The sequence below is a fragment of the Emydura macquarii genome, unplaced genomic scaffold (genome assembly GCF_026122565.2).
Source record: "Emydura macquarii macquarii isolate MOO-44397 ecotype Brisbane River unplaced genomic scaffold, CSIRO-AGI_Emac_v2 contig_3671, whole genome shotgun sequence".
Classification (NCBI taxonomy): Eukaryota; Metazoa; Chordata; order Testudines; family Chelidae; genus Emydura; species Emydura macquarii.
In genome coordinates, this window is record NW_027133808.1 from 9466051 (window position 1) to 9481591 (window position 15541).

The window sequence follows — 15541 nt, forward strand, 5'->3', positions numbered from 1 at the left end:
GGAAAAAGCCTTACTTAGGAAACCCTTAGGTTCAGTGGTTCCAGTAGAAATTGGGCCTTCAGGGAGAAAGTCTGAACAGTCAGCACTGTACAAGAAAGTATGCCAGAAGATGTGGAACTTTGTCCTGACTTAACTGGAAGGCTAACTCACCTCAGCACTAGACCATGTTAGAGGTGGCTGCTCCCCATTGAAGACTAAGGGAAACTTAGGCAGAGTGAATAATGCCATGGCAGACCACAGAGAAGTGCTACAGAGGCTGACCCTGCCACAATCTAAACAATAAAGTATGCATTTTATCCAAGCAATAACTAGATCAACATGTTCTAACAGAATATTTACCTACTCTAGACTCATTTCTGTCAGAAATCTGTGGGAGGACAGTTGGCATTTGGAATCTGTCTGTCTATCTGGGCAAAACAACATTAAACTACAAAAAGAAGTGTATCCTGTTTTCTGCTATTATTTAGATTGTGAGAAGTGACCTCAAAGAACTTAGAGATCTAGTTCTAAACGGTGCTCCCTATGGATATGCTCCTTTTTGTGACAGTCGCACAGAAATGGATGGGTACCGTTTCTGGAAATCAGGGTATTGGGCATCACATTTGGGGAGACGGAAATACCACATAAGGTAAGAGCATTCATTCATATTTTTGGACTGTTTGTAGAAATGCTTAAAATTTTGGTCTTTTGTCAATAAGGCATTCAGTAACAATAACAAATTGTCTTAAATACGTTGAGAGAGATGGAAATAAAGCATAAAATCCATGCAAGGTACATTGATTAAAATCATGAGAACAGCCATGCTGGGTCAGACCAATGGCCCACCTAGCCCAGTATCCTGTCTTCCGACAGTGGCCAATTCCAGGTGCTTCAGAGCGAATGAACAGAACAGGTAATCAACAAGTGATCCATCCCCTGTTGCCCCTTCCCAGATTCTGGCAAACAGAGGCTAGGGACATTTCAGAGCATGGTTTTGCATCCCTGCCCATCCTGGCTAGTTCTTTTTTGAATCCTATTATAGTCTTGGCCTTAACTCTGGCAAGGAGTTCCACAGGATGACTGTGCATTGTGTGAAGAAATACTTCCTTTTGTTTGTTTTAAACCTGCTACCTATTAATTTCATTTGATGACCCCCTCTTTCTTGTGTTATGAGAAGGAGTAAATGACACTTCCCTATTTACTTTCATTTCTGTTGCCCTTTTCTGTACTTTTTCCAATTCCAGTATATCTTTTTAGAGGTGTGGCGACCAGATCTGCACGCAGTATTCAAGATGTGGGTGTACCATTGATTTATAAAGAGGCAATATGATACTTTCTCTATCCCTTTCCTAATGATTCCCAACATTCTGTTAGATTCTTTGACTGCCACTCCACATTGAGCAGATGTTTTCAGAGAACTATCACAATGCCTCCACATCTCTTTCTTGACTCGTAACAGCTAATTTAGATCCCATTATTTTATTTGTATAGTTGGGATTATGTTTTTCAATGTGTATTGCTTTGCATTTATCAGCATTGAATTTCATCTGCTATTTTGCTGCTCGGTCACCCAAAAAAGCACTTGATCCCCAGTCAAATCAAGGTGATTTAAATCATTAAGTGGAAGGCCTTGATTTAAATAATCAATTTTAATCACCTTTTCTATTTGCACTTCAGTTGTTTTCTAAAGAAAGGTGCATTGTCATTGGTTGATATATTAAAATGTACTGATTTACAGCTACATAGAGCTTTTACACTACATTGGTACATCTTTTGCTACTTAGGATGGTAGTATAACTATATACACTTTTTAGCAATTATATAGCTTAATACTTTCAGATTCTTAACTGTATATTTTTAGTGTGTTAGAAAATGGTGAATGATATCTCAAAACATATCACATTTACATCTAAATAATTTATTAAACGGTGGGATTCACTGTAGTTAGTAAATTAAACTGATTATTTCAGGTCAGTCTGAGAAAAATTTCATGGATGCCCAAGAGTATGTCTATGTTTCTGGGGCTGCACAGATCGATGCAGTGGGATCAATTGAGAGGGCTGTGGCGACCTGTTCAATCGATCCTGGAAATGCTGTCTGATCAACGCCATTAATCTACCCTTCCCCAAAGGAGTAAGGCTGTGTCAATTGGAGGGCATCTCCCATCGATGCAGCGCAGTGAAGACGCCGTGGTACAGTAACATAGGTAAGTCTGCGGGAGATACACAAGCAACATTATGTAGCTTGCATATCTCCCGTCGACTGCCAGCAGCAGTGTAGATCAGACCTAAATGAAAGTGAGTGAAGCTTAAGTTCCTACTTGCCTGAATCTCTTGAAAATGAGACAGTCTCCTTAGTTACTTAGGCTGGCCTTCAGACTTTTAAAACTACTGGATCTCATCCCTTCCCTCCTCATTTTTATTCATAAACTGGAAGAGAAAGACAGGTTTTCCTGCTGTAAAGCACGAAGGATTTTTTTTCCAAGAATCAGGCATCACAGATGGGACTGAAGAGGTTTATTCACAATACCAGGAAGTCTGATAAATCAGCTTCAACTTCATGGTGTTACAAAGATCACTTATATATGTTTTTTTTTCTCACTTAAACAATTCATTTACATTTCTTTTATCTATTTACTTACAAATACAGACCTTGTTCTTCTCAGTAAGAACAGGGGTGATAAAGACAGAGACAGAACAGGATTTCTGACCATCCTTGGGGGGGGGAAATGGGTGGAATCTTTACAGATAAGAGGGTACACCACAAGGGTGGGGGTGTAAGGAATGTGCTGTTCTTGTGGAAAGGCAGAATCACTAAGTGGGTATCTGGTCTTCGAGTTATCAAGCATTTACACTAGCCATTGTCCTTGAGGTTCTGTTATGCATGCCTGTTAATTATTGTGGGTTTCGGTTGGGCTGAAAACTGCTTCAGGTCTAACAGTTCCCTCCTGTTTGACAAATTGAACCCATAAGTCAGATATGATCAATTATTTAAATACTTTGCTATTCATGATCTACTTTAGGATTATAGGGGGGAGGTGTTATGGAAGGGGGAGGAAAACGGGGTGGAGGCAAGAGTAAAAAGCATAGTGAAGTTATTAATCATGTGCTTAAAGTAACAGCACATACACACAGATGAAAACAGGACAAAAAGAGAAACAGCAGCAGCAGCTATATGCAGGATAGTCTACCAGGTGATGAAGTTGTACGACGGGCCAGAAGTTGAATCTTCCAACTGGTTTACAATCTGGATGGAGAGTTGGACCTTCACACGGCCTTTAGCAGTGTTCTTATGGATGGTGGCAGACACAGAGGCAGCAGCAAGGACCACGTTAGCCAACAGCTCCTTTGCTATTTGGGATTGCCATACCACCTAAGAAGTGGTGTCATTCCAGTGAAGATGCGGCCAGGCAAATGAATGTCACCCAGAGTGAAGGAGTCTGTAATCTGTAGAGACATGGAGGAGTTGGCTGGACACTGTAGTGGGCCGTAGTTGTAGAAAAAGAAGTATTCAAAAGTCGGAGGGTAGAACAAAAGCAAATATAGTCAGCAGTTTCTATACAACAATCCAAAGTTGTTATGAGCATGCCGCCACTGGGGGAGGGAAACATAAAGCCAGAAAGTCCTATCCGATAGGCAGTGTTGTTAGACCACACATGATAAATTTTAAAATGAAAAGAGGAAGGAAAAACGTGGGTGGGGAAAACAAAAGGGTATGTAAAAAGAAAATCAAAAGAGGGGGTGGGAGAGGTTTCAGGGGGTAGGGAGGAGGCAACAATTAACTGAGAAGATATATTTGCCAAGTTTGCAAGGGCAGAGGAAGAGAGGGTGTAGGAGTGGGGGAAAACAAAGGCATATATCTAACATATCTTCTTTTAACATATTGAACAAATCACGAGCTAACATATCACAAGCACATCCCTTAGATTGGGATATAATCATATTGCTATATAGAATCCATCCATGGCTGCATCAATAGCAGTGAAAGAGTATAATAATCCAGCATCGGTGTATTTTAGGGCCTGGGTAGTCTGGCTTTTAACCCAGCCATTGTAAGATCTATCCGCATTGGCATTAAGCGAGTTTATCATGGAATTTGAGCTTTCAAATATTCCCCCAATGTCACCTAGGATGCCTCGCTCTTGTCTTTTTACTGCATGAGTGCGGACAGTATACTGGTGCACTAGTAACTTTAACTATTCTTGTAGCCACTGTAAAGAATTAGGGTGGTCGAAACATACATTTTGTAATGGTACAGCAAACTTAGACAAATCATATTTAACCTTAACAGAAACCATAATTACATCATGTGGAATTGTCTTATTAGATCCCAAATGAATAATACGATCAGGAGAGGTGGAGTGGAGCACAGGGCAGGTAGTAGAGGGGATATAACCACAGGTAGTCAAGTTATAACAACTTACATCCGAACATCCCAGGTGTCTGACTGGGTTTGAACAGGCAATACCGTCCCTCCATTCCAGGTTCCCATAGCAAAGGTGAAAGTTCTGTCCATCCTGCTCCTAGACTTATTATTTTCCCAAAAACAAGTGTTTCTACCATTTTCATGCCTGTATCTACAAATACAGGTATAGTTTCCCAGACCGGTTACCTGGATGGGTGGGCAGAGATGAGCAGGCACCAAGCCGTAAGATAACTTGTCCTCAGACGGAAGGAAACCTGGAACATAATTCTTGAAAAGGGTTAGAGATATTCCAGGTGAGAGTAATAAATTTAGCAGTGGCAATAGAAGAAAGAGACTTGTTGCTGTGAAGGGGAATGGTGTATATGTATCAGACAAAGATCTTTTCTTTTGCCTTAATAAGTGGACTAGTACCTTAATATTCCCAGATATAATCCAATACATTTCATGTTTTAGTGTAGCCAAACTGAGAATTTGCATTTCAGTACATCCAATAACCAAAGCAGTTCTATTTTCCATTTTCATTTGCTGCTTGTATAATAGTCATGTGATAGTGTTTAACTATTGCCACATATTTCATATAGCTTTAAGGTCTCCCAACCCTATTTGGACTAAGTCCACATTGATATATATATATATATATATATATATATATATATATTTGTTTACAGTGCTCATTGATTCTCTTCTACTTAATATAGTATACCACACAATGTTAGTAACAAGACAAACAGCACAAAACACAAAACAATCTTTGTTGCAATAATAAATTCATGGTGTTGTTCTTCAGCTGTTTTGCAGGCACCCGTTTTTCTTGAAGTTCTGAAAGACAAAAAGAACATTTTCTACCCCTTTTGGGGGTGGCAGATTATTGCTTAAAATAATTCTTCTTTCTTGGAGGGTTGGACTTGACCTTTTTGGGTTCAAGTAGTTTGTTTATTGCCCAGATATGTCCATTATTTGCAGTTCCTTTGTGCTACTTTATCACTAAAAAAAGGATCCAGAATCTCTCCCCATTCTTTTGGTTCTGGCTGCCTCTCCCACAGCCACAATTTTGGTCTTTAGAAGATGCTGAACTTTATAAAACATGGATGTACCCAAAGGGTTAAATGCTAACCAAACCAATTCATCTGAAACATACAAAACAGGGTTTTTACAGACCAAGAGTATTGGTTTAGATCTTTAAAACCATACAGATTTACACAATATATTTGCACACACAAATTCTTTTATTTTTTTTCTTGCACTGCTCTAATTATTTTCACTCAGCTGTACACAAATTACATTCCCTTTTATGCATTTGGAGGCAGTTAAGTTTCAATGGAAACCTCCTTTTTCCAGTTAGTGATTTAAACTAAATCATCCATATTCAAATAATTTTTAGTCAGGATTATTTACAGACCATTCCTTTAGGAAAAGGGCCCATTTTTCCTTCAGAATGGCTGCAAAGAAACCAAGAATTATTTTTTATAACATTTTCTACAACTTTCAACTGTTCAATTCCCTCCAGCTTCTGTAGTGTTAATTTCTCACTCTTTCCTTTAATCATTTTTTTATTTTCCAAAACAACATTTTTATTATCCCAGATGTTATTATTCTAAGTACTGTCCCAGGGATCTGAATCTGCAGGGCGTGTACTTACTCCTCTCCTTGCTCCTGCCACAATGCCCCTCTGGGCTCACAACATGCTTTTTCAAGCTTTTTTTCCTTGTTGCATTGGGGTGGTTCCTGTAGGCAGTGATGCGTGTGCCTCCTACCCCTGAAATAGTAATGTATTGTTTAGTAATGGGGAGAGGGAAGTCAGTAAGAGAAACGGATGCTCCCGTGTCCATAAGAATTGTGCCTGGCCGGCCCCTTATCCATGCTTGCAAATGTGGTCTCAAGAGGTTTATATCCACCTCCATAGCACTGAAAAGATAAGGGGGCCGCTGAATCCTAGCAGGTCATGGAGTTCAAAAGTCTAGCCATTTCTTCCCTGCTCAGGTGTGAGTAGGGGTTGGCAGTGGGCTGAGCTGCCGGCTGGGGTTGGTTACCCGGGGCCATCCGGATTGGGCATCCAGCTGCCCAATGTCCAGTCCCTCCACATATAAAACATGGCAAAGCGGGGAGGGGTGGGGTGTTAGGAGCGGGGCCAGGACTGGACTGAAAAGGCAGAGTACTGCAGGGGTTCAATTTCCCATGGTCCCGTCCCTGACTAGGGTTTTGGGCTTTAGATCTGGGAGATCCTTTAATAAGCCCCTCATTTCCCCGGTACTGAGAGGAGTATACTTATAAGTATGCTGAGCTGTTTTGTCATCTCCCTGTCCCGTCCATCACGTGGTTACTTGGAATAGGGCCAGGGGAGCACTGGCATCATGTTCTGGGTTAAATGGAGGAGGAGGAAGAGGCCAATTATCCTGAGTTCCATCCGTGTATGCCAGCCTCTATTTTTGTATTTGTTTTGTGAACTGTTTCCAATTAATTTCTTTTTGGTTATTTTTATTATCACTGTCTGAACCAAAATCGGTGTGATCCTCCTGTTTCATGATAGCAGTAATATGATGTGCAGAGGAGTTACATTCTTTCATTTTAACCTTTAAAGTACTATTCTCCATTTGGAGGTCATTTAATTTATGGTTCAGATCTGCCTTTTGGCTCTGCACTGATGTGAAAGCCTCTTGAAGTTCCTCTAACTCCTTTAACTTTCTTGCATATTCACAGTAAAGTATTACAACTCCTTTCTCTAGTTTTTCTTTTGTCTGACCAGACCACCATAACAAACTGTCTTTCACACTTATACCAGTCCAGCCATCTTTTACCATAGATTTCTGAACCTTTGCATGTTTTTCTTTTAGAAATTCAATGATTTTTCCTCCTGGGGAGGGCATCATTGAAGCACCCTGGGGCAATTCATACAACATTGTCACCCAGCTTCCTAAAACCCACTTAAATGGTGTTTCAGGGGAATCAGCCAAGCACACCCTTGTACTCAGCACTACTAAAGCGCACTCTGGTGCTCAGCACTTGGCAGTGCAGCCTTTGCCGAAGCGATCCCTGCACCCCGAAAACCCTGGCAGTGCAGCCTTTGCCGAAGCGATCCCTGCACCCCGAAAACCCTGGCAGTGCAGCCTTCACCAAAGTGATCCCTGCACCCCGAAAACGTGGCCAAAACTACAATCCCAAAACAAAATCCCTGTTCAGTCCTCTTGTGTATGTGCCTTATGCATGGTTCGTTTTATTTAAAAAAAGGGTGCAAAGGGGTATCTCAGGGAGTCCCAGACCAAGGTGTGCACCAGAGGTGGTAAGTACTCACTTCTGTCCTTGGTCGTGGGAAGCACTCTGAGAATCCCAGCTGCACCCTGCTCGCTGCACCAAATTTTAAAGCACGAAGGATTTTTTCCCCAAGAATCAGGCATCACGGATGGGACTGAAGAGGTTTATTCACGATACCGGGAAGTCTGATAAATCAGCTTCAACTTCATGATGTTACAAAGATCACTTATACACAGGTTTTTTTTCTCACTTAAACAATTCATTTACATTTCTTTTATCTATTTACTTACAAATACAGACCTTGTTCTTCTCAGTAAGGACAGGGGTGATAAAGACAGACACACAACAGGATTTCTGACTATCTTTGGGTGGGGGAAATGGGTGGAATCTTTACAGATAAGAGGGTACACCACAAGGGGGTGGGGGCAGGGGTGTAAGGAATGTGCTGTTCTCATGGAAAGGCAGAATCACTAAGTGGGTATCTGGTCTTCGAGTTATCAGGCATTTACACTAGCCTTTGTCCTTGAGGTTTTGCATGCCTGTTAATTATTGTGGGTTTCAGTTAGGCTGAAAACTGCTTCAGGTCTAACACTGCTTTTTCAAATCCCAATCGATTTCTCAACTTTGAATGAATTACTCCAAATGAAGAAAATATTATTCTTGTCCCTGTAGAATAGGCTACTGCTGTCAAAAGCTGGTTTAGCACTTCAGCAAACTCTGGTTCCAGGTGCTTAGCTAGTGACTTCACCAGTTCAGTGACTTTCTTTAAAACACCACTAGGAAAAATGGCCTACTTGACTGGTTCACCTCCAGCCCTGTAATTTATTATGATTGGCATAAGTGATTGTTAGATGCCCATGTCATAGAAGCATTAGCTTCTTCTTCAGCAGTTAGACATCTATCCTGGTACTTTGGGTTGAGAACATTGGCAAGAAAATTAGGTGGAGTAAGTGCTTGATCTATCCACTATTTTACTGCCTGCAATTTAACTTTATTGTTGGATATTTCATTCTTCAATATCTCTTGAGCTTTCTAAATTTCAACAGCATGAGCAATACAGCAGCAATCTTTTTGCATTTTGAAATGGCTGTGGAAATAGGTTTCAGTTTATTTAGCATATCTTCTATGTTTCTCTTTTGTACGCTGTTGACTACTTTGGCTGTGATAGTTCCATCTATTTTGTAATGATTTTTTTCCCCACAAATACTCATCAGAATAGTTCAGTTCTTAATAAATAGCTCAGAACAGTCAATCATTGAATTCCACTGTACGTCTTGGGGGAGAATTAGTTTGGATCCTCTTGTTCTCTTCAGTGGAGCTGAAGCAAAGTGGTTGTTACAGATATATTTTGCAGTTTCAGCAACATTTTCCGTTATCACTGGAGTTGTACTTAAACATTTAGCTAAAAGATGCATGAAATGATTACTGCACCTATATATTATAAATGTCAGGTTCTCTTTTTCTAGATTTCTTTCTATCTTTGCAGCATTGCCTGTGACGAAGCTACAGACTTGAATTTAGTACACGGTTTGTTATTGCTTTTACTGCTGCTACTTTTAAATATTCTGCTGTATGGGCATTTCCTGATGTATCAGTTGTTTTTGTAAAATAGACAACCCCATATTCTGTTGTCACAGAAGCACATATTACTGGATCATTGTGTACATTGCTCCAACCGTCAAGACAGATTAACAAATTTCCCTTCAATATTTTTTGCACACTATTCAATTTCCTTTTCATACACTGTAACCAGTAACCTTCTGCTCTGCCAAGTGGAAAGTAGCCTGGTTGTAATGAGTGAACCATGTCTAGGGCTGCACTGTGAAGAATGTTGTTGTCCCTTCTTCCCAGACTGTCCTGCTTTGCACCAGTGTTGGTCCTTTCTGGTTGCATGCTCTGCTCCTTTTGCCTTGTTACATAACTCACCTCTACAGAAAACCAAACTCACAACAATCTAAGACTTCTGCTTGTGTAACCCACATTTTTTTAGACTGCAATATTTTATTTTTTTAGAGACAGAGAGGAAGGCAGTTGAGAAACTAGTGGATTTCTGTTTGTTTATATCTTTGTCTGTGAACACATGCAAGGAGACGGAGCAAAGCCATTTACCTGAAGTGCCCAGAACCATCCAGTAGCAACGGCAGGTAGTTACTGGGCAGATCAGTATTTTTCCATGAGCTGGAGAGTGCTGTCAGTCACCAGTATTGTCAATCAGAGTGTGTGTGCTGGTGCGAGTTCCATTCTGGATGCCGTTTCAGCTTCTGTAGCTAGCTGAATCAACAGACTTCGTTAAGCACAACCCATAAATTACCACAGACTCAGTTAAGCAGCGAAGGCACTCAGTCAGTTTTTTTGCAAGCGAAGCATGGTGCTAGTGTCCCTTATGAGCTACAGGTATACAAGGACATGTATGCTCGTCACAATGGACCAGCTCAGTTAGCAGTGGAACGTTCCGCTATCCCCTGGGCCGGACAAAGATGTCTCTGCTATGATCCCCTTCTAATACCCTGATACAACTAGGTTACACAATGCCTCTTTGATGTCTATTATTGTTCCTTGCCTCCAAGTCAAGCATAACATCTTCATCCATCCTCCTGTCTCTATTTTAAGGTCGAGGTGTCTCTGTACTGTTTTTCATGATTGTGTTCATGCACTACTGCATCTTGGGGAGAGCTTTTACTGCCTTCCTGTATTGTACTGCTTGTTCGAGGAGTACTTAGACTGTCTCCCAGAATTATGTTTCCGTGATCACCCTATATCGGGGGAGTTGTGCTTTAACAATACTGTGTGTTTCTGCTACTGCTTTTAGGAATGCCAGTGCATTACTAATGGTATATTTCTGCCAAGTTCCTGCATCAGTCAGTGAATTTGTAAGCAGGCAAGCCGTTGCTGTTTCCTAGAGCCTGACTTTGGTTCAGTTATACTAGACCTTATAGCTCAGGTTCTCACTTTCTACTACAGAGAGTAAGTTTCCATGATGGGTGGAGTCATGGATATTCATAATTTGAGAACTGAGCCAATCAGAGCTCAGGTAGGGAGAAGCTGTAAAATAGGAGTATGAGCTCACCAAGGTGGATCAGTGGATGGGCTAGATGAGATACATGATGGTGTCTCCTGGAGTCAAAGGCTGGGTCTCAAGACCTGTGATGCCTTTGCTAGTCTTTTGCACCCAGTAGCACAGCCCCTGGCTCCCCCACAGGATCAAGTTCTTAATATGGTACATGACTTATTATAACATTCATAAAGCTTAATCTAAAAAGTTAGATGTTTTTTCTCCTGATTCTCTTTATGTAGAAAACTAGCCTTTAACTCAAAGTTTTTGATATAGGCTTATGGATGCAACTTTTTTATTTAAATGTTTTAAGAGCTTACAATAAGTTTAGTCTTAACTTTTTTGTATTAAATTCAGATTTCATTTTAAATAGGTTTATTTTTTAAAAGAAAAACTTATTATAATTTAAATAACAAATAAAAACATTTGATTAATAAAATAATCCTTTTTTTTTTAATTAAAAAAAAGATATTTTTTTTATCCAACTTAAATCCATGTGGTAGTAAATGTTGAGTTCACATCTTGTGTTGGAGTTTCAGGTAGTTACTTAAAATAACATTCCTTTAATACCTAAATAGTATTTGCCTCCTTGTTACCAAGTTTTTTCCTGTTACTAATAGGTATGTCAAAATATGCAAATCTTAATGAATTATTTGTTTTTATAGTGCCTTATATGTTGTGGATCTTAAGACATTCAGAAAGATTGCTGCAGGAGACAGGCTTCGGGGCCAGTACCAGGCTCTCAGTCAAGATCCGAACAGTCTATCAAACCTAGATCAGGTATGTAAGAGTTCATTGTTTGCCTGAAGATAAGTGACATTTTTTCTTTAAAATATTTCTGCTGCTTTTCTCTAATGTTTTCACTGTTTGTGGGTTGCATATAGACTTAATTACTTTCTTACTATCATAAAAGGAGATCTCCATGGAAGGTTTTGCAAATGGCCTTCTATGTTGCTATCACATCAGAACATTTTAAAATTGTGATTTTTTTTACTAAAAGTATAGCTAGGATTTCCAGTGTTAGGTATTTTACTATGTTTATTATAAAGTAAAGTATGTACATTATGCAAATTTTTAGGAAAATGGAATGTGGGGTAATATCTCTTATTGCTTAAGTCCTGCCTCTGACACATGGGAGAGTTTAGTGGGATTGCCCTAACATGACTTCATTTGTTCCTCTAAGATTGCACTCACATGGGCACCTGCTTGTTAGCTTTCAATGAGATTGGTCTCCATTCTGTTGAATTTGGACCACAGTTCTCCACAAATTTTTTGACTTGCAGGCTTCGTTATCTTGACCAAGGAATGATAGTGATAGATAGATTTTATAAAAATTCTGTTTGGTTTAGAACACGGTCTGTTTAGTCAGATAATCAGGCTACCAAACAATAAGCCACCCCAGTGGTCTGCTGTCTTTACTGGCTTCCCTTTAAACACTAGGTCAGATTCAGGGTATCAAATTGCCTGAGACACCATCTGACTGAGCTTCATCATGATAGCCATGTTCCCATTGGAAGAGAGGAACTGTCAATCACAAGAGTAATACTTACATATGCAGGACACAGAGATTTCTTGGGCCAGGATTGTAAAACTTGCTTCTGGAAGAGATGAGAATCACCACAAACCCAAGCACCTTCAGACTGAAATGTAAAACCCATGTCTCTAAACTTAGTTTTCACTCAGTTAGCTCACCAAAATAAAATATTTTTTTTAAAAATCCCTACCAAATGGAGGAAGGAGACAAGAGATCCACAGTTACTGCACAAGGTGAGTAACATCTTCTTCTGTCTAGCCCTTAAATACAGAGAAAAGAAGAATTGGGAGATTAAGTTGAAGCTACTAATGATGGAGTTTTCTCTTTGCCCTGTTTCAGAGCCAAGTCAGGAGAACTGTCCTGTGTACCGGTGTCCGGGCAGATCCAACACCCCTTTGACCTCAGATGTCAGATACATTTCCATGGCGGTAGTTATGTACAGGGCATCCTGGCTTCAGCTTTTGGGGTTTCCAAGAGAGATCCAAAACACGGTAGAGGACCTCCCCTTTGATGGCCACAAACTCTTCTCTGAGACCATGAATGACTCCCTGAACACGCTCAAGGAGTCCAGGGCTATCCTACATTCCTTGGGCATTTATCATTATTATTATTAGCATGAAGTGTTTCAGTAGGTCTCAGATTGCCTGGGGATCATGTCCGGCTCAGTTCCCGGGATACTAAAGATCCACGGAACCCTCCATCAAGAGACAGGTTTCAGAGGAAGAAGGCCACCCTCAGTGACCACCCAGGTGTGATGGAGTCATCTAAACAACAGTTTTGATGGGTGGATTGAGGGTTTGAATCCTCTCATTCCTCTATAGTTATACCCTTTAGCCCACCTCTCTCCCTTTGGGGAATGCTTTGTCTCTTTCCACTAGGCTTGGTAGTAGATCACCACAGACCAATGGAGGTGATGACATTGGGCTACATGATCCAGTTTTGTCCCTCCGTCTCCTTTCTTACGAGCTTCTACTAAGATGGGATGTGGACTTTCTCCTCTGGCTAGTCACAATAGAGCCAGTCCTTTCCTCTCACAGTTGCATAGGGTCCTACTCTAAATGCTTCCTAATACTGAAGAAAGATGGAGGTTGAAGAACAATCTTAGATCTAAGACAGCTTACCAAGTTCATGAAACCTCAGAAGTTCGGGATGGTGACTCTCGCAACTTTAATTCCTGCTCTAGAGGAAGGAGATTGATTGTCGTCCCTCGACCTACAAGTCGTCTACTTCCACCTATCATACCCCCATCGCACAGGAAATACCTATGATTCAGTATAGGCCAAGATAATTTCCAGTACCAAGTGATTCCCTTCAGTATAACTTCAGCCTCAAGGGTGTTCTCAAAGGTTCTAGTGGTAGTGGCAGCTTACCTTTAACAGAAAGCAATTCTCATCTTCCCATAACCTGACAACTGCCTTCTCAAAGGCTGCTCTTTCGAGGCAGTGTTGTCATCCTCTCAGAAGGTCCTTGCTCTGTTCTGGGAATTGTGCCTACAGCTGAATGTAAAGAAATCCATATTAGTATTGGTGCAAGGAATTCAGTTTATAGGTGCATACTTGGACTCTGTGACAGCCAGAGTGTATCTCCCTTTAGACAGATTTGTGACTGTGTCAGGACTGGTAGGGAAGATTCAGAGAAGCCTTCAGACATCAATAAGGAACCCTCTTCAACAACTTGGCCATGTGGCAGTGTGCACCTTAGTGACCAATCATGCAAGGTTATGCCTCTGTTGCTTCCAAGGTTGGTTGAGAACTGCCTATTCTCCAATCAGGGACACCTTGGACAGGCAGGTGGCACTCTCCTTGTATGTAAAAAAATTCCATAAACTGATGGAGGGAGCAACTCCACATCTGTATAGGCATCCCTGCCTGCTGCCCAATCCCATCAATGACTATAACAACGAAGGCAACCCTGTTTGGAGCCCATCTCGACACTCTCATAGCTCACAGCAAATGGACGGCCCACAAAACCAGTGTCCACATAAACCTGTTGGAGTTCAGGGCATTCAGGAATGCTTGCCACTATATCCTGCCCTTCATCAGGGCAAAACAATCAGGGTCATTGTGGACAGCATGTCCTGCGTGATTTACATCAACAAACACAGAGGAGCAAGATCCCCCTCCTTGTGTGCCAAAGCTTATAAGACTCTGGAACTGGTGCATAACCAACCACATCCAAATTTCAGCAGCCTATCTTCCAGGCATCTGGAACACCACTGGCAGTGCCCTCAGCAGATATTTCTCCCACAAATACAAGTGGGAGCTTGACACTCAGGTTTTCCAAGAAATATTCTAGAGATGGGGATGAACAGAAGAACAACTTTTTGCCACCTCCGAAAACAGTTAGCATCCTCTTTTCTGTTCATGTGAGGTAGGAGGGGTTTCTGGGTCACTTCTCCTTGGGGGATACCTCTTTGCTATTGTAGAAGAGAAGTCTGTTCTATGCTTTCCTGTGACACCCCTAGTTCTAGGGCTGATGGACAAGATCAGGCAGGACAAGGCCAGAATTATTCTCATAGTGCCTACCTGGCCGAGACTAGCTAGGTACCCTTATCTGCTTTAAAAGTTCAGGATGGTGACTCTGGAAGCAATAATTCCTTCACTGCAGAAGGAGGGTTGGTTTTCATTCCTTGATCTGCAAGATGCATATTTCCATATTATGATACACCCTTCTCACAAGAAATACCTATGATTCAGTATAGGCCAGGATCATTTCCAATACCAAATGTTCCCTTCAGTCTCTTCTCAGCCCCAAGGCTGTTCTCCAAGGTCCTGACAATAGTGTTTGTTTGCCTCTGACAGGACTTGCTCTACCTCAATGATTGACTAACCAAGGTCCCTTCTTATGAAGCAGTGCGATCTTCCACCCAGACATTCCTTGCTCTCTTCCAAGAGTTGGGTCTTCAGTGAAATGTAAGGAAATCCACGTTAACCCCTGTAAAGAAAATACAGTTTTTAGGAGCTTTTTGGACTCAACAGTCAGGGCGTATCTTGCCTTAGACAGATTCATAACCTTGTCAGATTTGGTATGGACAACTCAGGGGAGTCCTCAGACCACTATGAGGAACTGCTCTTCGGCTCCTAGGACACATGGGAGCTTGGATTTTCGTGATTGATTGTGCAAGGCTACACCTCAACTGCTTTCAAGGTTGGCTCAGAATGACCTATTCTTGGCAGAGATATCTTGGTCAGTCAGATGACAAGTGAGGAACTCCCTGGATTGGTGGAAAGATCAGCTCAGCATCTGCACAGGCATTCCTTTGTCACCCAACTCCATTGCTAACTTTAACAGATGAGTGCCCC

General features: G+C 41.2%; 1 protein-coding gene across 1 annotated transcript in view; it reads left to right on the forward strand.

Annotated features, from left to right (window-relative positions):
* The window catches only part of UGGT2 (UDP-glucose glycoprotein glucosyltransferase 2), a 347356-nt gene that overhangs the window by 305330 nt on the left and 26485 nt on the right, over window positions 1–15541 (forward strand). The window contains exons 35-36 of the mRNA XM_067536834.1: window positions 468–628; window positions 11371–11485. Of these exons, the coding sequence (XP_067392935.1) occupies window positions 468–628; window positions 11371–11485 (276 nt within the window). The remainder of the gene's footprint in view (window positions 1–467; window positions 629–11370; window positions 11486–15541) is intronic.